The 23,866-nt window shown below is 41.6% G+C and overlaps 1 protein-coding gene across 2 annotated transcripts in view; it reads right to left on the minus strand.

Moving 5' to 3' along the window:
• Window positions 1-1,694: 1,694 nt before the first annotated feature.
• Window positions 1,695-23,866, minus strand: part of ndp (norrin cystine knot growth factor NDP) — a 39,750-nt gene continuing 17,578 nt past the window's right edge. For both annotated transcript variants that reach the window (XM_088012077.1, XM_015006085.2), the window contains 2 exons: window positions 9,835-10,275; window positions 1,695-4,055 (listed from right to left, as the gene is read on the minus strand). In XM_088012077.1, coding sequence (XP_087868203.1) covers window positions 3,831-4,055; window positions 9,835-10,044 — 435 coding nt within the window. In that variant the 5' untranslated portion in view covers window positions 10,045-10,275 and the 3' untranslated portion in view covers window positions 1,695-3,830. The remainder of the gene's footprint in view (window positions 4,056-9,834; window positions 10,276-23,866) is intronic.

Raw genomic sequence — 23,866 nt, forward strand, 5'->3', positions numbered from 1 at the left:
AATTGGGAATTCGGTTAAATTTTTGTATTTTATTGTTGCAAATACTAAAAAATAAGGCTCCATAATTTTCCTGTTTAGACAGCAAACACACCACTCTGGCTTTTTGGGATAAATAACATAATTTATCATTCATCACAGGGTGGAATGCTTGTATGTGAATTCAAAAATAATATTTTTTGTGTGAAACATGTCCCTTGATAACAAACCCCGCCAGTACAATCAAATACACATATGCATATGCATCAGTTCCCATGTGGAAGTGAATGTGGATGTCAAAGAAACTCTTCTTTCTTCACTGTTTTATGGAATAAATTGTTTATTCAAGAGCACAATTATGCCCATATAAGACCATATTTTTATGGAAAACAAAGAGTGCTCCATCAAAGTAGCAGCTTAAAAATAAGTTTCGTAATCATTTCCTATACCATGTTAAGCATTTTTGGCCAGATATATTTTAGTGCAGATGTGTCTAAATATTTTTAAATGGTATTAATTCTAACAATTTTCTAACTGTTCTTTCTATTTTTTTGTTTAGTATTTTATTTCTCCTATTCTTCTTCTTCTTCTTCTTCTTCTTCTTCTTCTTATTATTATTATTATTATAATTGCAAACGTCTCAAAACGTGTTTATTGTTAATTCCAGGAGGCGGACTCACTCACACACACCTGCTCTCCTCCCTCTTCGTGAACATGTCCACTCCTTCTTACCAGATACTCTGCCCTCTACTGTCCCTGGGTAGCATGTCTGTCATCATCCAACGACGAGTCACCGGAAGCGCTAATTCTCCCTCCTTCTCGGCTCCTGAATTGCTCCAGCGGTTCAGGTTTGTGTGTTAAATATTTGTTAGTTTGGGACTTTTTTGGACTTCGGTGCTTTTTAGTTTTTGTTCTTGCAGTTTTTCTAACCCCTCCCACCATGTTTCTGTTCACTTTTATCCAACTCCGGTTAGCTAAAATAGCGCTAATTATAACATTGTAGTCTTCGGACTCCCACTCCAGCCGCTGGCTCGTCTCGCCCGCTCTGTCAGGCGTAGTGGCTCGTTAAGCCGAGAGAGAACCACCGTCTCCCGGCACATTGCTTTCAAACTCCCGTTGGTTTTCGGCAATGGCGTTTGCGCAGTGTGAAGGAAAGAGGAGACCAGCTGCACAGGCAGGCTGCGAAATGAGATGATCGGTATCGGCAACAAGAGCCAATGATCGCCGATCACAGATCATGCACTTTTTCACGAAAATCGGCCGATTATGATCGGTGACCGATCGATCGGCACACCTCTACTATCGATTGTAGCAACCTGCGCCACCCACTGGATGAAGGGAGTTGGTAGGGTGAACAAACTCCTGCCTAAGATCAGTAGCTGTTAGTGATCAGTAGCACTGCTAGTGGATGTTTAGTGTAACATGGAACAGAAAGCTGAGGTCGTTGTTTCTCCCTAAATTCTGCGGATGGTGCAGGTTGCAACATTCGATAGTAGAACAGAGACTAAGTCTGATCGTAAGAAGTTTTGAGTACAATCATTCCAAGTTTTGAGAAGAAAGACATGAAGTCCTGCTCTCAAAATGAAAAAGTAAGTAAAAGTATTAAAAATTTTGAGAACAAAAGACATCAAGTCCTGTTTCGGACTGAAAATGTGTGCTCTAATGGGCAAAAAGGGAAAGTCAACCAAACAGCTTGATGCATGTAAGCACTGAACACATTGTGGTTGTAGAGTTTTAATTATACAAAAACCACAATTTGAACACTGACATACTTTTACACTTGGATACACTGATCAGAGACTGAAGGCTGAACGAGTCTCACACAGACAGAAGGAGATGTGCAGGAGTTTAAAGTTTTGTATTCGACGTTGGCTGTAAGGTCAATACTCGCGAGCAACATGGACATTGGCAGAGCAACTGTAGCGCTGGTTCAACATGGAAGGAGTAACAATAAACAACAGGCAATAGCAGCAATTGTACAGTGCCTTGTACAGGTATTCATACCGCTTTCACATTTTGTCACATTATAATCACGAACTTGAGTATATTTTATTGGGATTTTACGTGATAGAACAACACAAAATAGTGCATAAATATGAAATGGAAGAAAATGCTGCGTTTGCATTCAGCCCTGCTCTGTCAGAACCTCGCAGAACGTTCTTCCATGATGACAACCGAAAACATCCAGCCAGAACTACAGCGGGACAGTTCAGGTCGCAGCACAGTCATTGGTTTAAATGGCCCAGTCAAAGTCCAGACCTACACTCAATAGATAATCTGTGGCAAGACTTAAAGATTGCTTCACAGATGTCCTCTTTCCAATCTGACTGAGCTTCAGCTGCAGTATTTTGCCAGATGTTTTTGCTCATCTACAGGTGGACTCGAGCTGCAGAGCATTCTTACCCCAGACGGTCTGACAACGATGTCGGCCCAGCCATCAAAGTGATTTCAGTTTCAGCTCCTCCGGGACGGTTTTCCTCAAGGTACAGGAGTGTGTTGACGGGAATTTTCGACCGTTCTTTCATAACAGCATCGAAGAGGTAAGACACTGATGTCGGACAAAAAGGCCTGTGGCTCACAGTCTCTGCTCTAATTGGCCCCAAAGGTGTTCTAGAGTCAGGAGGCGGTGTGTGCTGCACCAGTTCTGATGGTTTGTAGGAATATTCTAAAAATGCTTCTAACTGCCTTTCCTAATAGTTCAAAGATCAAATATGCCTAAGTCTGCATTAATAGGTACAATGGAAACCCTCTTACCACTAGACCTAACATCTACAGTCTTCCTTATGTCTGCTGTTAGGGGCAACAAAATCAAGCTTTTCTGTACACTCATGTGGCTACTGGATTGTAGCCACAGCTGCCCTGGGGCACACACCAGCTCCATCAGTCGATTTGGGTCGCATTTGCCTTCTTACGTCTATCGCATAAAATCTCAATTTCAAAATGTGAAAAAAAGTTCAAGGGGAATAAATTCTTTTGCAAGGCACTCTACCAACCTGGCATGACGGAGGCTGCGGTTACAACAACGCTGACACGAACATCACAAAGACTCAGATAGAGATTATGAACACTAACATAAGTGACAGTCTAGGGAGAGTCCAAACCAACACCCACAGGTGGGCCTTCGTCCTTGGCTGTGTTTTTAACCTCAGGGTTTCCTTTGCCCTCCGTTTCTCCTAGAACGTCCACATGATGAGCTCTCCTGTAAGCGACAGTGAAGATTTACAGAGCTACATGAAGATCTGCAGGAAGTGTGTAAATGTTATTGGTTGAGTAACAGTGCAGATGTTCCTGTATAGTTCCACCGTGCGTCTGGGGAGGCCTCGTCCTTTTCCCGTGCTGCATTTTAACGAGGCGTGTTGTCTTGTTGTCAAACGTGTGGGAGGGGTTCGCTTAGCTGTCACAGATTCTTCGAAGCGCCACACTGCGGTTTGAGAGCGTGTGTGTGTGTGCGTGTGTGTGTGTGATGGATTACTGAGGCCTGTAATGAGCGGAGTGTGTCTCTCAGGCGGGGAAGGGTCTCAAACCGGCCCCCGGGATCAGCAGTTTGCGGTGTTTGGCCTTGTGAGCTGAAGAAATATGCTTTGCATGGCTCATCGTGATTGAAAGCACTTATAATGGAGAAGGTATGGAGCGTTCTACATGTGTCCCAGAGCTGCGGGTCAATTATTAGGAGCACGTGAAGGGGGGGGAGGGCGGATTTGATTCCTCTAAACTGTTAACGTCCAGCATTTTTGGAGCATAACTCTATATCCAAAAATCAACGGAGCATTCCGAACAGTTCCAGAACGAGGTCCGAGGCCAAGAAAAACGAGAGCCTTTGGGGGGCCGGGGTCTTGGAGGGAACTGCCGCCTACTCAGCTGCACTCCTCGCAGTTGCAGGCTAGGATGTATCTGTAGGTGGCCGTAATGCGAGTCCCGCCGGCGCAGCGCAGCCTCACCGCCTTCAGCTTGGAGGTGTGTGGTCGGCAGCAGGAGCAGAAGCTCTTGAAGGGCTGCTTGAGCACGGAGCTGAAGGAGATGAGCGGGTCTGAGCGGGTGGTGTGGCTGCAGTGGCCCTCGCAGCGCGCCAGCAACACCATCTGCAGAGACACGAGAGAGGGCAGGTCAGTCACACAGAGGGTTTTCATCAACATCAAGGTTCTGTCAGAGATAAGGACAGGGGAACAGGGCGGTGTGAGCACAGCGGAGCATTGTTTGAGTCTGCCCTGATAGGAAGTAGCGTCTAGCGCCCCTTTGGCCTCCTACTCCCTGGCCTTGCATCTGCGAAATGAGAGATAGCAACAGGAGCCGGTCCCACACTCCCACACCTGAGGTAGTTTAGTCACACACAGCAGACAGGGGTGTATCAAGTCTTCCTCAAGGTTGACCCATCCCCCCACACACACACACACACACACACACACATAGCAGCAGCCTGATTAGTGTAGTGACCATCCGACTGGCGCTCCTCTGTGGGTCACTGCATTCCTGTCGCCACCCCTAAACAGCCTCCTGTGTCACGTCTTCTGTCAGCTGCTGTGTGTCGCCACCCGTGTACCCACTTTGACAAAAGCCTGTCTGGGGCCATAGCAGGATGTCACAAATACACACACACACACACACACACACACACACGTCAGAAGCGCTGTCGCCACTTTAAGACCATTTGTCTTTGTTCTGGCCGAGCATTGGGCCGTCGCTCTCTCCCCTCATCTGCTCGCCCCGTCCCGACCCTCGCGCCTCCCCACCCCCCACTGCTGTCCCACCATCCATTCAGAGCTGTCATTCATTCATCCACTGATTCACACATGAAGAACAACTGAGTCACCGCTGTGGTCCAAAGCATCAGAACTACGAAACACTTTCAAAAAAGTAACTACAGTAAATCTCTGTTGTTTATGGATGTGCCATGACTTTCTCCAGCTGAACAGAAACAAAACTGAAGTTATTATCTTTGGACCCAGAGAGGAACGATCTAGAGTCAATGCACAGCTCAGTTATTACAGCTAGAAACCAGCAATTAGGCATAAAATCTGGGGGTAGTGATGAACTCTCACCTGAACCTTCAGAGTCACATAAAAACAGATACAAAGTCGGCCTTCTGTCACCAGAAGAACATTTCCAGGATTAACGGACGAATGGAGAAACTCATCCACGTGTTTATCTTTAGTCACATTGATGACTGCAGAGTCTCCACAGGTCTGCCTGAAAAAGCAGACAGATGCAGCTGATCTAACACAATGCTGCTCGCGTTCTCACTGAAATAATAATATCAATAGAAATAATAATAATAATTAATAATAATAATGTTAGTTTATAAATCACTGAACATCGTAGCACCACAGTACATTAAAGATCTCCTGTTGTTGTATCAACCTTCCACACCTCTCAGGTCTTCTGGGTCTGCTCTGCATCCAGAACCAGAACCAAACAAGGAGAAGCAGCATTCAGCTTCTATTCACCACAAATCTGGAACAAACTTCCAGAAAAGTGTAAAACAGCTGAAACACTGAGCTCCCCTAAATCAGAGCTAAAGACCCACCTGTTTGGAGAGGCATTTGATTCAAAATAACTGGAACATTAATCAGCATATTTGATCCATGTATGTTTGATGATTTTGATTATGACATTTGACCAAATAGAATGTTTATTGCTTGTTTCATAGTTGGTTAGTGTATTACGTTTAATGGGGTGAAGCGCTTTGAACTGCTGTGTTGCTAAAATGTGCTTTACAAATAAACTTATCTTTAACCTTCATGCAAATATGTGATGAAATTATACATTTTAGGAAGAAAAGGCTACAAATAAGACTTCACTGTGACATCTAAATACCTAGCTGCAGGCTCACACTGTGTACAAGAATGCAGAAGAGTAAAAAAAAAAGATACCAAGAAAGTATATTGGAGCTGGAGGCCTATCATATGGTTATAGTTTCCAAAAGAAGAGGGACTTATTGCGCCCTGGAGACCTCTGAAGATCTACATGGGTGTTAAACTATGTTGGTTTAAAACCATTGAGAAGCAATTTAAACCCACACCACCCTGTGGGAGGCCGTATAATGGTCAGTCATGTGCTTGTAGGCACGATGTGACAGAATGTTTTTGTGATGCGGCAGCGTCACTGTTCCACCGTCTTTGTTTTGGGACAGGGCGACCGAGCGACCTTGAGCACGCAACACACCAAAGAAGGTGGTGTCTCTTCTTCCTCAGCAGATGTTGAGGTCGAGGTCGAAAGACTTGCCGAAATTTGCAACATCTCACGACTTGTTCTCTGGGTGGAGTGGGCGGAAAAGTTATTTTAATTTATTGTGACCAGATCAAGCACAACTTGGAGTTATTTTGTGTTCCAAGCATTCCTGCAGCTTAAAGTTTGGCAAATGTGTGGCTTTGGGAGACCAGTGAGAACTCGTACCTGTAAAAGATGGTGACTAGACTGAACCAGCTGCACCTCAGATGAATATTCACCCCCAGTGTTCAAAGGCGGCTTTGAAAATAAGCTGGGTTTGTCTAACCGGGGTAATTTCATCAGGTTATGTGCCATGTGATGAACTGGAAACGTGTCAAAACTCAAATCACTTTATAGTTTTAATTGTGTGTCGTGACGCAGTATGTTTTGTCCAGAACGCTGTAGAAAAAATGATCAGATTGTTAAATGAAAAATACAAGTACAGATAATCACACACACAAATGTTCTCTAGATACATTTTGTATCTGTATTTTTATCTAAAGTTATTTTAAAATGTACATATTAGTGGATACAATATTCACGTGTTTTAGCATCTGCTGTTTTTTATCTTAAAAGAAAAATGAGGGCTGTGAAATAAAAATCTAAACTGTGTACATATAGATATAATAAATTATAATTCAAAACTAAAGACAGAATTTAAATTGAACAAAAATTATTCTAACAAAATTTATCTTAAATTATTTTTATAAATTTTGTGGGAATAGGTCACACCCCTCCCGACCCCACTAAGGGACAAGGGTGTAAAAAATGGATGGATGGATGGGAATAGGTCACGCTTTTGTTGGAATAAAAAGTGAGTATTTAAAAAAAATGCACACATCCTGTTGAAAGATGCTAGTTGTATGAGGGGGATGCAGTTTAATTCACACAACCCGGCTGTGAAAACACTCCTGTAAGCACCTGTTTGTGATTTCTCAGTCTATCGTTGTAACTGACCATTACTAATAACTGATCAGTTACACATATCCCTCGATAAACATCAGCGGCCTGCAGAAGGCAGGCTATCGCCAGGCAGCTTCAGGTTTCACTGCATCACTTTGAAATGACCGTTTATTTGCCTCAGATGATGAGATCAGCTGTGGGTGACGAATGTCAGGCTAACCGGAGAAACATGTTCATTAATAGTTCCTCCATGTTTCTGCAGAAAAAAAGAAAAACATGGAGAGATCTCACATCCAGCAACATGTAAGATCTCTCCAATTGTTCACATTTAAAATTGTTCAAATTTCAGAACGTGTGTCGATACATTTTGGCAATTTCAACTCATTTATTTTACACTTAACGATGTTGTAAACATGTCTGTGATATTTGTGCTTACTTGCATAAACTTCCACAGCAGTAGCTAACAAGTCCTTGCAAAAGTATTATACACATTTAGCTTTTCTTTATGTATTAAAACCTGACACATACATAAAAACATAAAATAGTGCAACTTTTCTTACATCAGTCTAAAGCAAGTGGCAGCCCTTTGCTCCAGAAACCCAACATAAAGTCCAGTGGAACCTCTTCCTTTCAGAGGTGTAGCGGTGTGTGTTATTTAATCTCAGTACAAATGTTGCAGTTCTGTGCAGGCCTCAGATGTCTTCTGGTCCGCCAGCATTGAGGTATGTGTGCTGGAAAAACTACGACACATGTGATACATGTAGCACAGGTATCACATGTGCTACATGTATCACATGTGTCGTATATGGTATCACATTTCTATATGGTGAAATATGCTGACATATGTGCAACACGTGTGAAAAAATGGGAATCACATGTTTTGTACTGAGTCTGCATGTATACATGTGCTTTTTTCATGTCATTCACATGTGAAGATTTGTACCACATAAGCACATGGATTTTCATATGTGAAATTCATAGGGGTTTTGTGAAATGGCATCTGGAACACAACAATCCTTTTAAGAAACATGGTGGCGGCAGCATTATGCTGAGTTAATGTGACGACGGATCTGAATAAAGACTGAAGGTTTGGATGGGAGATGGGAGTTCATCTTCAATCTGCCCTAAACAGACCAGATCATTAGCTTATTCATGTGGCCCAGTCAAAGTATAGCCCTAAATTCAGTAAGAATTAGTACAGTCAATTGATAAAAAAAAAAAAAAATCAGATTAATCACTATGCTTGACTTTGTAGGCTTGAAATGTAAAAACACAAAAACTGTGTAAGAAAATCTCTTATTGTCTCAAACTGAACATCTCAGCTTTCCAGGTTTTCATATTCAGGAAAGTTTAAAAGAAGTTAATTTGTTTCAAACGTAATTTAGAAATATTAACTATGAACTGGATATGCTTTGGTGGAAGGATAATTCCCAGTTGCAATAAGTACATGCTGCCTTGGTTTTATCCAATGGGACGGTCACATCTAGCCACATTTACTGACCTCACCTGTATGACTCTCCTCGCTCAACATTTCTACATTGCTGACCGCAGTACAAGACTGTGCATTAAGTTGCTGTAAACAAGGTAACACCTCCATGGGAGAGAAGCTATTGGGTCCAAATAGGATTGGTAATGTGATTAATCTGCATTATTTAATATTAATACAATAAACTTTTCAGATTAACCGCGTGCGTTAAGATGTTGGCAGCCCTAAAAAGAATCCTTAGCAAGATTTGAAAATTGATGTTATCAAATGTTCTCCATCCAGTCGGACTGAGCTTGAGTTATGTTTCAGACATCCAGCTGGCCTATTACAGAAAAAAATAAACACTATGAAGTTATGATGTGGGGAAAAAAAGTGAAACATGGAGTGTAAAAGATTTTGGGAGGCACTTTTCCGATATCCTAGATAAACACGAGCATTTACTTAAAAAGTGAGTAATGTGGATTTTCTGTAAAGTTTTTTGCCTCAGCCTGGCTTCCAGTTCCCCTATATGTACGGCTGCAGAGGACTCACGCCGGTCAGGGAGGCCTTGCCTGAGCTGAGCTGAGCTGTGGTTTCACCACCTGCTTGATGCACTCAGAGTCAGAACATTAAAAAAGACCAAAGAGCAGATCACTCAAACCAGAGGAACAACTGCTGTGATCCACAACAAAGGAAAGGGGCCTAATTGACAGCACCTTTCCACAAAATGCCTTTGCATGTCTGCTGCGGCTAAGTGGACCACCAGTCTTCCCACGTGAAGCGGTTGCCGCTAAGCTGTCTTCAGCATCAGAACCAGAACCGCTCCTCTGGATTGTGTTTCTCGCAAGCGCCTTTCATATTCTTCCCTCGACCCATCTCTCTCCCTGCGGACCCTTGGAGGAGGTAGCAGAGAACAGACTGACACGAAACGTCCTCTTTGGCAAAAAAACAAGTCCTAGCTGAGGTGCAGAACAGGTCTGCAGCGTGGCCCAGGTCCAGCACTCTATACACACACACTTACACACACACACACACACACTTTTTCTTTGAAACAAAGCGTGACTTGTCTGCTTGACTGAGAGATGGAGATAAAGACACAGAGGTGGAGAGCGGGAGTAATACAAATACTTTGGCCTGTGTTCTGGGGTTTGCTTTGGACCCCAGAGGTTTTATCTGGAACAAAATATTTCCATGATGTTTGCAACGTTTCCGGTGGAACATTCTGGTAAAGGAAGAATGAGAGAACGACGCAGCATGTCGACTTGCACGTCGGTCGCACAATTTACCTTAGAGTTGCATTTGTAAATGGGATGTGTGATGGTCTCCACAAAGTGGTGCCTCATGCAGCGATCTGGGTCGGTGTCGACAAGCTGCTGGTGTCCCTTATCGCCAGCCTTGCTGCTGCTGCTGGCAGATTGGACGAAGCCCAGCAGAGGACAACACATCAGGACCAGCAGGAGTCCAGAAGGAGGGCCGGTGGAGATGGACGGCTTCATGACTGGGACACCCAGAGGGTCCTGGCACTGCAGGCGGTGGCCAATGTGTCACGTTTCTTGACTACAGCCTCTCTAACGCTTTCTGACGGGATTCAGAGAAGTCTCACACAGGACAGGCTCTGTCTTTGTTCCTGCTGGAGGAATGAAGATTGAAGGTCAGGGTGACGTAGGGAAGGCAGGTGGCAGGAGAGTCGGGCCACTCCATCCCTCGCCGTATCAGTCCCTCTTGGTCTGGAAGAACAATGAGACAAACACGAAGAGATTGAATCAAATACATAAATATAATAATGTACTTTTCCTTCCAAACATTTTCATGTCCCTTTAAACTTTGCAACCTTTTGTCATTGCCTTTATAAGCAATGCCATTGCCTTCCTGTGCAAGGCAATTGGAAACAAATTTTATAAGTGGGTCACAAACCCCCTGCTGATACACACACACACACACACACACACACACACACACACACACACACACACACACACACACACACACACACACACACACATGCTGGTCTTTCCGCAAAGGAAGGAGAAACCACACCAGCCTGACACCAACCAGGCCCTTTCCGCTCTGCAGGGACGACTTTTTCATTAAAACACGTCGCTCTCCCCTACAAGCCCTCCCTGGGCCATAAACGCTCTGCCAGTCCTGCAACATATTTTCATAACTGTTTACTTCCCCCCCCCTCAACTTCATATTTTTATAGCTCTCCCGACATCAGGGCTTGTGTTAATAGGGAGCGTGTTGCTGGCGGAGGCAGATTTGCTAGAAGGGAATGTGTTACTAATTATGTGGAGGTCTGTGTGCAGGGTGAGGGAGAACAACACCATCACTGAGGACTTTTCAGAAAAATTATAAATACAACATGACGTCATTAATGTCTGAAATGTATGAAAATGTCTGCTGACTGCCGGACTGATTTACACCAGACTCTTGTAACTGGTGTGTTAATTTCTCCCTTCCCTGCTGTTGACCGTCATGAACACTGAAAGTAATTCTACATTGGTTCATCTGTTTCTTTTTGTGTCTCTGTCTTCTCAAACCACCCAGCTGGTTCAGGCAGATGGCCCCAATTTGGTCATTTTGATCTAAGTTACTAGTGTTTATTTATGTATGTTTTTTTTAAACAAATGTAGTGAAAATATGACTTTGAAAAATGATCCACCATTTGTTTTACTCTTTTTCCCCCCCTCTTAAGGTAGTCTACATCACATAGTCAGTTTTCATGTCTGACTGTATAATTTCTTTAAGGTAAATGTGGCTCTAGTGTAAAGTGCTTAGTGTAGTTAAAGCTGCAGTATGTAACTTATGAAACATTTTTTTACATATGTTGAAAGTGTTACTTTGTCATGACAGTTCATGACAAATTGGAGTCAAACACATTAAACCATACATGAAAGTATGAGACAGAAAATTTGTGATAAAATCTGTTTTCTTCTGCTGCTAAGTAGAAACAACCAATCAGAACCAGGAGGCGGGTCTTGGCGCTGTCAATCACTCTCTGTGTGGCGCTGCTCATTGCTATGCTGCAGCTAGCAAAGCCGGGTGTGAATGCTAAGGCTACTTAGCACGAGTAATGATAAATAACGGTAACGGTAAGTCGTTTCTTCGCTATTAGCACATTCAGCAGCAAGTTCATGAGGTTGATTGACAGCACTAAGACCCTCCTCCTGGTTCTGATTGGCTGTTTTGGACCGGGGCATTTCTTAAGATGGCAACAGTAGCATTGGAGGGAGGAGGTGGAGATCGATTTTTTCACAGATTATCTGTCTCAGCTGTCACAGCATAGTGACAGTTTTAACAAATGTGTAAGAAACATTTATTTTTTAATAAAAGTTACATACTGCAGCTGTAAAAACTATTTAAAGCTGAATTAAGTTTATAAAGCCCTTTATAAACATTGGGTCTCTAACCTACTGCTCCACAGGCAGCATTTCTCCTGACTTTCTCTTTGTTACTGGATGATTCACCATGTTGGTCTTTGTCAAAAGGAGTTTACATTAATGCTGGAGATTTAACGGTGGCTTTGATCCTGGGTGGCCTGTGTGTTTTGCATTGATTAAAGAGTTCAGGCTTCCTTATGTAACGTCTTTCGGAGCATTCCCACTTAGCTGGTTTGGCTCAGGACTAATTTAAGAGTTTTAACTCCAGACAAGAAAGTAATTTTTTACAAATACGGCAAACAGGCCAATAAGCACTTTAAATCCAAAGCCTCATGTTTGAACTTTAATAAACAAAATCATTTCGGCCGTCATATCCAGACGGTTAAGGACTGGATATTATTCCTCGTAGCTAAGAGTTCGCATATTTCCCGGGTGACATTAGACACAGTCTGCATTACACTGCAAAAACTTTTACCAAGTTTTTTTTATCTAGTTTCTAGTTAATACTCTTGAAATACAGCAGAACTAACTTGCAAGAAAGTTTCCAGCAAGATATGAGAGCTTCTTTTTATGTTTAGTTTTTTTAAGTTTCCTTCAAATAAAAAAAGTTCTTGTTCCATTGGCAGATTATTTCACTTTTAACATGGGAAAATATCTTGTTATGGCAAGCACTTTTTATTTATGTCTACAAATTAGAACATAATTAGACATTTGAGAGGGAGTGAAGAGCAACTTTTTTTTATTGCCTTTTGAGTGGATAAAAGTAGCATTCAAACCCACACTACAAAAACACCAAACCTTACTAAGCATTGGTCTAGTTTCTAGTTAATATTTCACATGCAAGTCATTTTCCCCATCTTTTATGTGAAATAATCTGCCAGTACTTTCTTTTTTTAATGAATATTAAGGAATTACTGACTTCAAACAAGCTCCTATATCTTGCTGAAAAATTACTTATAAGTTACTTTTGTCTTATTTCAAGTGTAATAAAATATTTGCAAAAGAAATACAGCAGAAATACTTGAGAAGATTTTGTGTTTTTGCAGTGTATAGTCGAAGTTGTTTACTGAGATTATAAGCAGATCTTGATCAAAACCAGCCGATCAAGCACTAAATAAATCTGCTGATTCACTTTAGGCTCAGTGAGGCGTCAGTCAGCCCGGCTTTCGCGATGATTTCCATTTTCCTGCAGAAATCGTCTGACTGGCCCCGGTGCAGTCTCCTCCCTCGGTCCCGGCGCTCGTCCCTCGAAGGGGAAATCATTTAAAAGTTAACATTCCTCTCGAGAAAAATAGACGTATCATTTGGCCTGTTAAAATAAATACTGCCCGAGATGTTTCGCTGGATTGTCGAACATGTGCTGCGGGGTTTACATAGCGGGCGGCCCGGTCTCCCCGAGCGCTGCCAGAACCTCTCAGCACCTCGGGCCCTGCCAGCCGTACGACCAACGCCGTTCCGCCGGCTCTGCTGCCCATATCGCTGTCAGCATCATTAGTCTGCTTGTCTTTGGCAAGACGCTCTTAAGTGTTTATGGAGCGCAAGTGTCTGAAATCAGCGATGGACCGTCTTCCAGCAGTGGAGTTAAACAGATTAGGCCAAATGAGGAGAAGATTTATGCCCCCTGTCAAGAGTTCCCAAATGGAGACACAGATGCTAATTTAGGCAAAACTCTGCGGTGGAGGGCCTTTCTCATCGCTATTAACCCTTACCTACCACATACTGCATGTGCCCTTTGACCTTTAGCTCCACTGAAGGTGGACCTAAAAGGACATGGTATCTTCCTTTCAAGCCTATAGGCAAAGAAACAACTAACTACGAGGTTGTTTGTTTATTTAGTCTCACAGTCTAAAGGACCAGGGGTGGGTTCACACCAGCTCCAGTCCATTTGTCTAGAAAGTCTGGTTCATTTGGGGAGGTGTGAATGCATAATCAAACTCTGACGTGGACAAAACAAAAAAGATCAAACTCTGGTCCGTCTAAAAACTTTGGTCTCGGATTGATCTAAATGAACTCTGGTGAGGTTCAAATGTATATGTGAAGGAGACCAGAGACCGCTCCAACAGAAGGAAGAGGATACAGTGCAGGGGATTCTGGGTAAATACAACCAAAGCAAACACAAGAATCTGGCACTAGTGGGAGAAATGGCGCGTGATCTTTTGCCAAAGATAAAAGAGAAATCCTATAACCACTCAAATCTGATGCCACTCCATTTTTATCTACATTTTATGATGAAGGAAGTTGCGCTCAGTGTTTTCTTCCAAGGTTTTTGTGACATTTCCTTCAATAGTTCCTGGTCCAGCGCCACCACAGGTGGAAAGGAGAACAGGTTTTTCAATTAGTTGAAAATGTAACAAATGTTGCAATTTTGGTTCCCAATCAAACTGAGTCTGACAGACCATTAGCTGTAGCTGCTAATACTGGACAAAGACGACTCGAAGCTAGCTGGCTTCAGTGATTCATTTTCTGCTCAATCCAAGGCTACTATGCCCAGACCTCTTAGGTCATCTGGTTCTGGTCTGGTCTGCATCCCCAGAATCAGAACCAAACATGGAGAAGCAGCATTCAGCTTCTATGCTGAGGCTAAAACCCCCAGCTGTTTACAGTTGTCTTTGATTAGTAGTAAGTAGAGCATTGACTGATATAGTTGATGTATATTTTCTTGATGATTTTGATGATGGCATTTGGCAAAATGTAGCATTAATTTTTTGTTTCATAAAAGGTTACTGCACTCATCCTGTAAAGCACTTTGAACTGCCTTGTTGCTGAAATGTGTGATACAAACACACTATCAAAAGATTCAAAATGTTATTATTTTTTTCCTGTATGTATTGTCATCTGAAGAACTCTGACTGAATCAGACCTGAAAAGTAAAAAACTAGAGACTGGTACTGGCAGAAAGAGCTCGATCAGTGATTCTCTAATCAATCAGTCAACATAAATCAGTCATCGTTACAGTTCCTCAACCATCTCTGCCATGAACTGTTCGAACTGGACCCATTCTGAAATAATCCAAGTGTTGAGAGCATGCGTAGTAAGACTAAAGAAATGTTCAGCTTTGAAGCACATATGTAAAAGGAAAACTGCCAAAGCGGTCTGGGCTTGATATCCCAGATATTTCATTATTTTTCATAAGTGAGGATAGCTTTATATATATTCTCCATGCACCTGGAGATAAGACTTTGCGTACATTAAGGGTGTCTCAATACAAAAATCAGTCACGCAAGCGGCCTTTATTAACAGAAAACCACACAAACAAAAAAAATAAAACCATTATGAAAAGACAAAAGCAACTGAATCTTTTATTATTATGCTCCTTTTGCCTCCAGGCCCCCAGCAAATGGATGGATTTTGGTTTAGCTGAATTTTAGTGTAGATTAAGCACAGGTCTGAATCCAGGTGTGATGGAGTGAAAATGTTCACATTTCTTCTGCTCTTGTCCTCTTGACATCTTATTGTTTCAGACCAAAGTAATTCATCACATCAGACAAAGATAACTGGATTCAATATAAAAATCTGTTTTTAAATTCATTATCATGGGAAAGAAAGAGACAGAAATCAGCTTGGTCTTATTTGAAAAAACCTCATTTATAATGTAGAGAAACAACATTAGTTTCGCTAGTCAAATAAAGGCCTGATCACTGCATGTAGGAGTGGGCAGTATGGACTTTGTCATGATATTTTGTGGTACTGTTGTGATAACGATAAAACTTGCTGACTACATGACACAGCAATAATAGCATCACAAACACAAATGCTATATTGTAATAAATATCTTTATGACACCAGTCACATGAAGAAGTAATCACTAAAATGCACGCAGTAACTGCGTTTAATCACATATTCATATATTGAACAGAGGAGAACAATGCTGACAATACGGACGGTTTTGGGACATTTTAAACATCATGAATTGGGATTCACCGTTACAACGATAAATCAGAATTTCATAAACGATAAATCGTTTATCATTTACCGTGATAAATTTCTTGTCATTCCAATTAATGACGTTTAAAACCCCCTAAAATTGTCAGGATTATTTGCAGGGCTGTTGTTCACAATTCAATAATAAGAACACAGGAACAGGTTGGTTTGGCATATTATTCCCTCAACAAATTAAATAATTTAAAAACTGTATTTTCGCAAACAGAAGAAATATGCAAAGGGGTAAATTCTGGTTGAGATTATAGTTTAGAGTCATTTTAATGAGATGCCAAAGTTAGTTGGAGTGGCCAAAGTTTTCTCTAGATGTATGAAGCGAGAGTGGATTAAGTGTTACATAGAGTAACACCTGTAGAGGCATGATCTCTGTTCACCAAGGTTTGGGCATTTATCGCTTTCCATTTATCGTGATAAATTTCTTATGGAAATGTAGATTTGTTGTTGACGCGATACATTCCAATTGACAATGTTTAACCCTTTTACGCGGGGATGTGTCGGCGGCGACACATCCAAATTTGCAGTACCGTAATTCCGCCACACGTAGCGCTATCTGAAAAATTCCAACGGTTTCTGAAAGGGGAGGCGTTGCCCTTTCCAGCAAGTATCGGGTTACTACGGTAACTTCACAGCTGCAGCTGCAGAGAGTGTAATTAATCCGGGGGGCACTCGTTTAATAGACGGCATATTGCGAAAATAACTTGCTGGATATTGTAAGTTCCAGTTGTTATCGATACATGGGTAAGTATATCATCTCACAGGACATTTAAAGAACTACTTACAATTAAAATAAGGAAGGTTTATTTAGGCAGATGCTTGAAATTCCGGCGTAAAAGGGTTAAAAAGAAATTCTCCACCGTTTGTTCAATGAGAGCATCAATAGACATCAATAAATCTGAAAATATGATTAAATGCACTTACTGTGTGGATTTGAGTGATACAAAGAACACTTCTTGATGTGACTAATGTCCGAAGGAAGCGTATTACAAATGTTTTCAAGAGCAGTTTTTGTTTGGGGAACTATGAATGCTGTGTCAAGGATTCACAGCCATCCCTGAAAAAGTAGTGATAAATAGTTTTTATCACTTTTATCGCTATCACAATAGTACCACACAATATTGTGATAAAATTTTTAGTCTGTATCATTTTATCTTCTCTCCTGTTCAAAGAGACGAGCATTTCATATAATCGTTGTGTGGAAACTATTATTACTACTGTTAGAAACTAAAACATGACTGTAAAGCAGCAGACTGCAGGCTGGCTAGATGACTAGCGAATGTTTCAGCCTTTTCCAGTTTTAGTAGGAATAATTCTTGCTTTTTTGTTTCAAGTAAAAGTAAAGAATGTTTTATCATTTTTGCATAAATAGCACAATATTATCAAACAATGTTTTTTTTCACTAAAGGTTATCACATCCTACCACCCCAGTCCTTGTTTTGACCCTTTGTTCCCAAAATCATTAAAAAATGTTTTTAATCACATGTAGAACTGCAGAAACAAAGAAAGTAAATCTTTCCTGTAACCATATACATTGTGATTACTCTAATTATATTTAAGCCATGTGAGCTGAACAGGAAGGGACGGCTGTCAGATATTCCACAGTCTGTGGTGGATCACAGTTTCTGCTGATAATTGGAGTGAGAATAATACTTTTCACTGAACCGCGGCAGCCAACCCGACGTACAAAACAAAAAAAAAACCAGTCCAAGTATTTTTATAAGCTCCTGTCTGCTTTGCGGCCTCTGTGTGGGACAGAAACGGCGTGGTTTTTAAACTTCGTAGCTTCGCTTGTTCTTGTGTCACGTTTCCATACCTGCCAATCAAAGATGGAGGCAGCTGAACACCCGTGAACTACCCACGGGTGTTGTTGGGGGTTTCAGCGCGCAACGTTTCCAATCAAATCCACCACACATGTAATGAGTTTGGGAATTTCAGGGATCTCGGATGTTTTCCTGGGGTGCGGGGTTGCGTGGAGGGGTGACCGTTGTGAGTTCCAGCTACGCGATACTCCCGTTTTGCATGAACGGGCAGAAAAGCATGTGCGAGTGTATTATCCCGTGAAGCCAGTAAATGGATTTTATTAAGTGAAAACATGTTAAATCAATTGAGATCAAACAGGACGATGTAGCTGCGGTTGCGGTCACACTAGGGGAAACATCCTCGGCATTTCCTCGTAAATCACAGTTCCCCTTCGGAACATGTGTTTTCGTTAAACAGACAACAGGTCCTGGCCTTACCGTGAAGGAAAGCAAACAGAGATAATGACACCAGTGGTCCGGCAAGTAAATACCCCGACAGGCCAAATAAACTCTTTTTACCTGAAATGTGGTTCTGGTCCCGGTCCAGCAGCGTCCTCTGTGATTAACACTTGGCTGAGCTGGCCAGACGGTCCCACCTCTTTAAGATGATTCTCTATTGATTGTCGTCTGCCTGTTGCGCCACCGGCCCGGCGAGGCGGGGACATCTCTCCGTACAAGGTGTCTGCACATCATAATTACTGTCTCTTTTTGTCCACTCAGGATTATAAGCTCTGAAAGCCGCCGATAGCAACGCACAGCTATGAATGGCAGCTGTTTCAGATAATGGAGGGGCTTTTAGGATAATAATCAGAGAGAGTTCATTACATCTCCGTGAGGGTGAGAACTCCAGTCACATCATTGGTTGAAAAGTGAACGAGGTCGAAAGGGTTGAGGAAGGACGAGGGCCGCGTTCAGACTCCTCTGCCTGAATTCACCCTCAGCTGACAGCAGCTGGATCATTTTGACCATCCTTATCGCCCAGCGCCGCAGACACAACAGCATAGCCCAAACTCAGGCTGTCCGCACATCCTTAGAAAGTCTTAAATTCATGTATTTAGAATGAAGATCTTAAAATGTCCTTAATTTATTTCAAAAAACGTATGTTGACCTTAAGTAAGTGAATAACAGGTCTTAAATTTTGCTGTGGCAGGAGTATTTCATCTTGTATATTCAATGCAGTTTTTTTTTTCTTATAGGACTTTTCTGTCACACAAAAGGTTGAGTCAAGCACAGACATCTTCATTGTTCTGTGATTCAAGCTGCTAATATACTCTTGGTAGCCAACAAGCTAGCTATGGGTTAGGTGAAAATGTATCGCCAGTTGGCAGGACGACTTTTGTTTTCGCCATCGGTTAACTTCTGTGGCTCAAAGTGGTTCTTTGAGCCACAGAAGTGGCTCAAAAATCATCTGCAGCCTCCACGTACACAGAGGCTGCAGACCTGAGTTCAATTCCCGTTTTTTGGTTCCTTTGCCACATGCCTTCCTCACAGAAATGTCACAGTTTTTCTCCAGTGGTATAACTAATGCCCCTGAAAAAGATTAGCGCTGCTACCACTAGAATTGATCTAGGAGCAACATTTGATGGGACAAACTCTGGAGTCAGACGATTTGTGGATTTTAAACATGGTGGTCAAGCACCAGCCTTACTTATTGAATAATTGTATTTCATAAAAAGCTGCTAATATGGAGGGAAATGTAACTTTTATGTCTTGATACAGGCCTTAAAGGTCATTCATAATGGTCTTAAGTTTGAGTTGGAGAAACCAGCAGAAACCCAGAAACTGCTTCAGTCCACATCTTAGTTTGATCTATCACTTGGAAATACCCTCATCCTCCTCTCAAGCTTCACTCTTGTATTTCCAGTAATCACAAAAAACATTGTGTTCCACTTTAAAGTATATTCTTTTCCTACATCCTTTTTCCATCACGTCCTCGTTCACACCAAACTCTAAGTGCTCGTACTATTCTGTTGCAGTACGGTGTTCTAAACTTCCCTGATTATGTTTGGAAAGAGTGCTGGACCCAAACTCACGGTGTCACCTTAGGTCCTCACTGTTTTCATTACAAAACCCAGCTACGCTGGCAGCACAGCCCTGCAAAATACAACAAGTCATTCATTCTGAATTACCCATGAAATTTCACCTCCTTTAAAGTAAACTACTTCGCTTAATGACTTGGAAGCAAAAAAAGCTCCAAGAAGTAGACCACCGCCAACAAAGACATTTCCAGATGTTTCCAGTTGATTAGAGGGGAGGGGTTGTTTGTTGTGAATTGGAACGATATAAATAAACAGAAATGAATTTGGAAGGCAAAGCCAACTTACAATGTCGTCGTAAAAAGCAACGAGCTACAATCAGCGAACACATGAGGTCAACTGCATCCTAAAACATGACGTAAAGTTCTGCTTTTTTAAATTAACTGGTGCATTTTAAAGGAGCAATATTGTGCAAAGTGATATTTTTGACCTTTACATTGAGTTATAAGTTTATTCCCTCATCAAAAACATACCTGGAGTATTTTTCTTAATTCTACGTGTGAGAAATCTATGTGTGAGAAATCCTTCAATCTCCATGGCAACCACTTATCTGTGCAAAACACCTGGGTGGACCTAGCCCCGCCTTCAAGGACAAAGCTCCTCCTCAGAGCTGCAGTTTCCAAGATGCTGAGCTTCTGCCTCACAGCTCAACCCTTATTCAGTTCCTTCAGACTAGCCAGCGGCAAATAGCAAACACCTGGTGGACTATCAGCTGAGCTCATTATACGAGCTACTTATCAGCTACTGATATGTTGTGACGACTTCCTGAAGGCGGAGCTTCAGAAAGAGCAGGAGCTTCTTAAAGAGACAGAGGCCCAATTTCATAGCGTTAAATTACAAAGTGAAATTTCTATTAAGTCATACTTGACATATACAGCAATTTTATAACAACTGAAGTGAACATAGTTCCTTGATTGTGCTACAAAATGGCACTATGTTCCTGGAAAATACATATTACTGCCCCTTTAAGAGTATTGATTTATGCATTGGGGCCATTTCCATGTCTCTGCTTTATTTTTTAACTGTCAGTTTCAGTCTGCCATGATTAACTGGTACTGGCAATATATACCTATCATGTTGCCTGTGGATGTATAAGGACAAATCAAAGCATAATTAGTGAATTACTTTCACTAATTCTCTAACACTCTTTCAAGAAACGAAAGAAACTGTTCACTAACATCTCATGCCATCTTGTTCTGATGAACCCAATACCATCTTTTCTCATGAATGGGCCTTCTGAGTACATTTCTAAGGGTTTGGGAAAGGTTCATCATGTTTGTCAAGCCCTGTTTCTCCATCTTTACACCAAAACACCACAATTATCAACAATGCTGATTGGGCTGGAGGTAACACAAATATACAGACGTTGTTCATTTCACCTACAGTATATTGGTCCATAACGGCTCCGTTTTAGAGCATCATGTTTCTCAGCAGTCCAAAAAAAACTGAGTCAATGAATAAACAAAATCTCAGCCCCATCCGTCTTTCCAGTCCCACATTTTTTCCATTAATTTGCTGGTTTGTTTATGCAATTTCTCAGAAATGTCTTTTCTCCCTAACTGAATTATTTTTTGCCATGTTTTGGGGGTCAAACCGCACCTTTATCAGACACTTCATACATACAGCTGACAAATACGTAATAGTAAGGCCAACTTACCTCAGGAACGGAGACAAAAAGTCTCTGTGAAACCGACAGAAGCTTTGTTTTATGATATCTATAAACCTGTTTGAGTGTAAAACCACCCTGTCTTTGTCATGTTATCTGTTCGGTAAGCTGAGACATTCAGATCTGTTTGATTTTCAGCTGGCCTCACTCATAACTAGAATGTTTTACCCTGGAGACTCACAACATGGAGAGTCCAAGTCCATAATGGAAAGTACCGAAGACCTCCGGGGACGAAAGAAGTTTTAATAGGAAGGAACTATCATTTTATTTTCAATATTAAATATTTGTAGCTTATAATTATTTAGAGTCAAGGCAAACGTGGATTCCTACCATGGTAAAACAATCTCAAAAGTCTAATAATATTCTAGTAGTTTATGGAGATGTTATTTCATAAACTGGATAATCTGCCAGTGTTGTACTAAACGGCTGACTTCATAGAAAGTCCAGGGAGGTTGGTTGTAGGAAGCAGACTGTAATAATGACCATCAAATTTAAATACCTAATATTAAACTGAAAGTACTAGCTGTGTCTGGGCAGAGTTAGAGCCAGCTGATGGAAAAACAATGCAGTAAGTGTTTCAAATCTCAAAGTCACTGTTACAGACCCAGGTTTATGGTAAAGAATGTCAGAATTTAATTTAAATTACCATCTCATTATCAAGTTTTGTAAATATCTACATTTTGTACAACCCTAAAACGGCACAGAAAATTGACGTCATCATTCACAACTTCTGTTTGCTGGTTAGCGAGTTTGAAATTCTATTGGAAAAATCCAAGTCAATGGGAGAAAACCCAGATAGGGCATTGACGGGAGATTAGAACCGAGAAGAACTGCATAGGAAGGCAACGACCAGGCTACAAATCCACAGGAAGGCCTTCAAAACTGGAATAGGTCCATCAGTGGGGGGAGTCCACAGTATCTACTGTGCTGACACATGATCCAAGTATCAGTAATGGGACAATGTTAAGCTTAGTTCACCTTTTGGGACTTACCAAGTTTGAAACATGTGATCGGGTTGCTGATGGGAGCTATTGTTGACTGTTACTTACTGGGTTTCAATTGATAATAAAATTGTGGAAATTGTAATTACGAAAATACATTTCTATAATAAAAACATCCCAATTGTTTTTTATCAAACGTTTTTTGCATTAGGCGAAGGTGATTTTTCAGTCGTATTGAAATGTTTATTTTTCTCAAAACTGCAACGGAAACACACGAGTTATGTGACCAACAACTGGATGTTACAAAAACAAAGAAGACGACAGGAAGTGGCAGGAGGATCACAGCGTGGCATATTTATTAATGACTTACCACTTGAACAAACTTATTCCCATGTGATTTGAACATGGGCGTAGGTTTGGGTAGGGACGGTAGGGACATGTCCCGACCAATATTCACGGGATATGAAAAAGTCCCGACCAATTTTGCCATATTGGCTCAAAGAACGTGGATCTACGATCTTTGATTAGCAGCAACAGGCGGTGCGCGGAACGGAAGCTTCTTAGTTTGACATTTATTATGAGCCTCCGAGACCGTGTCGGAACGGTGCTGTCGGGGGGGGGGGAGGGGGAGTCAGTTGAATCGTCGGACGTTCTTTGATTAGCTGCAAAAGGCGGCGGCTAGCTGGGCACACGCGTCTCCTTCTGAGTCTCCGAGACCATGTCGCCACCAAAAAAAGAAAAGGACAGACATTAGAAGTCATTTCGCTACGTCGGCTGTAAGTACAGTGAGTGGACCCATAAGTTAGATATCTATCACGCAACGCATTTGTTGTAAAGTCCGGTGTTTAGTAAGGTCAGCACTGAATGTGAGGTAGAATAGGTCTGTTAATTATGTAATATTTTTTCTTTTTTCTTTTATTATTGATTTCTTCTTATCTGCAATTGTGTTTGCTGTATCCAGAGGATATTTCTTTTGATCTTACTTGTAACGTTTGCTGAATTTTGTAAAGGAAAAAGTAAAGTGTTCTTGAACTGATCTGCTGAGTATGACTGTATCTGGTTGTATACACAAGATGTATGATATGGTTGGGGGGAGGGGGTTATTAAGCCAATGTGGTTCCCCCCCCTTTCTCAAAAATGTTCGGTGCTCTTGGGCATTTCACTGTGCTGCCAGGGGGGGGTGTCAAGGTCCCCACCAAAACTTAGACCGAACCTACGCCCTTGGATTTGAACTGCATTTCATATTTAACGGAAACACTGAAATTGTAAAATTGCATTGTGTTTTTTCTGGCAGAATGTTTTGTGCACATTTATAATGGAAACGCAAATACTGACTGAACACTGGATGGTTCATCTCTTTGGTCCTTCAGTCTCATAGAACAGAGAAGAGAACCCTCTCGGTTTGCAAATGAGGGTTTTATAATATAACCTCCCTAAATAATACAGAGTAGCGTTCTAAAACTCCAGGCTCTTTAAGGTTGGGAGGAAGGAAATACATCTTGAGGGACGAGGAAGTGGAAAATGTTGCACTTGTGCCTCGGCTGGGTGATGGATGTGTCT

This window comes from Poecilia mexicana, unplaced genomic scaffold (assembly GCF_051168715.1).
Source record: "Poecilia mexicana isolate PSO_F unplaced genomic scaffold, ASM5116871v1 scaffold_2, whole genome shotgun sequence".
In the NCBI taxonomy this organism is placed as follows: domain Eukaryota; kingdom Metazoa; phylum Chordata; class Actinopteri; order Cyprinodontiformes; family Poeciliidae; genus Poecilia; species Poecilia mexicana.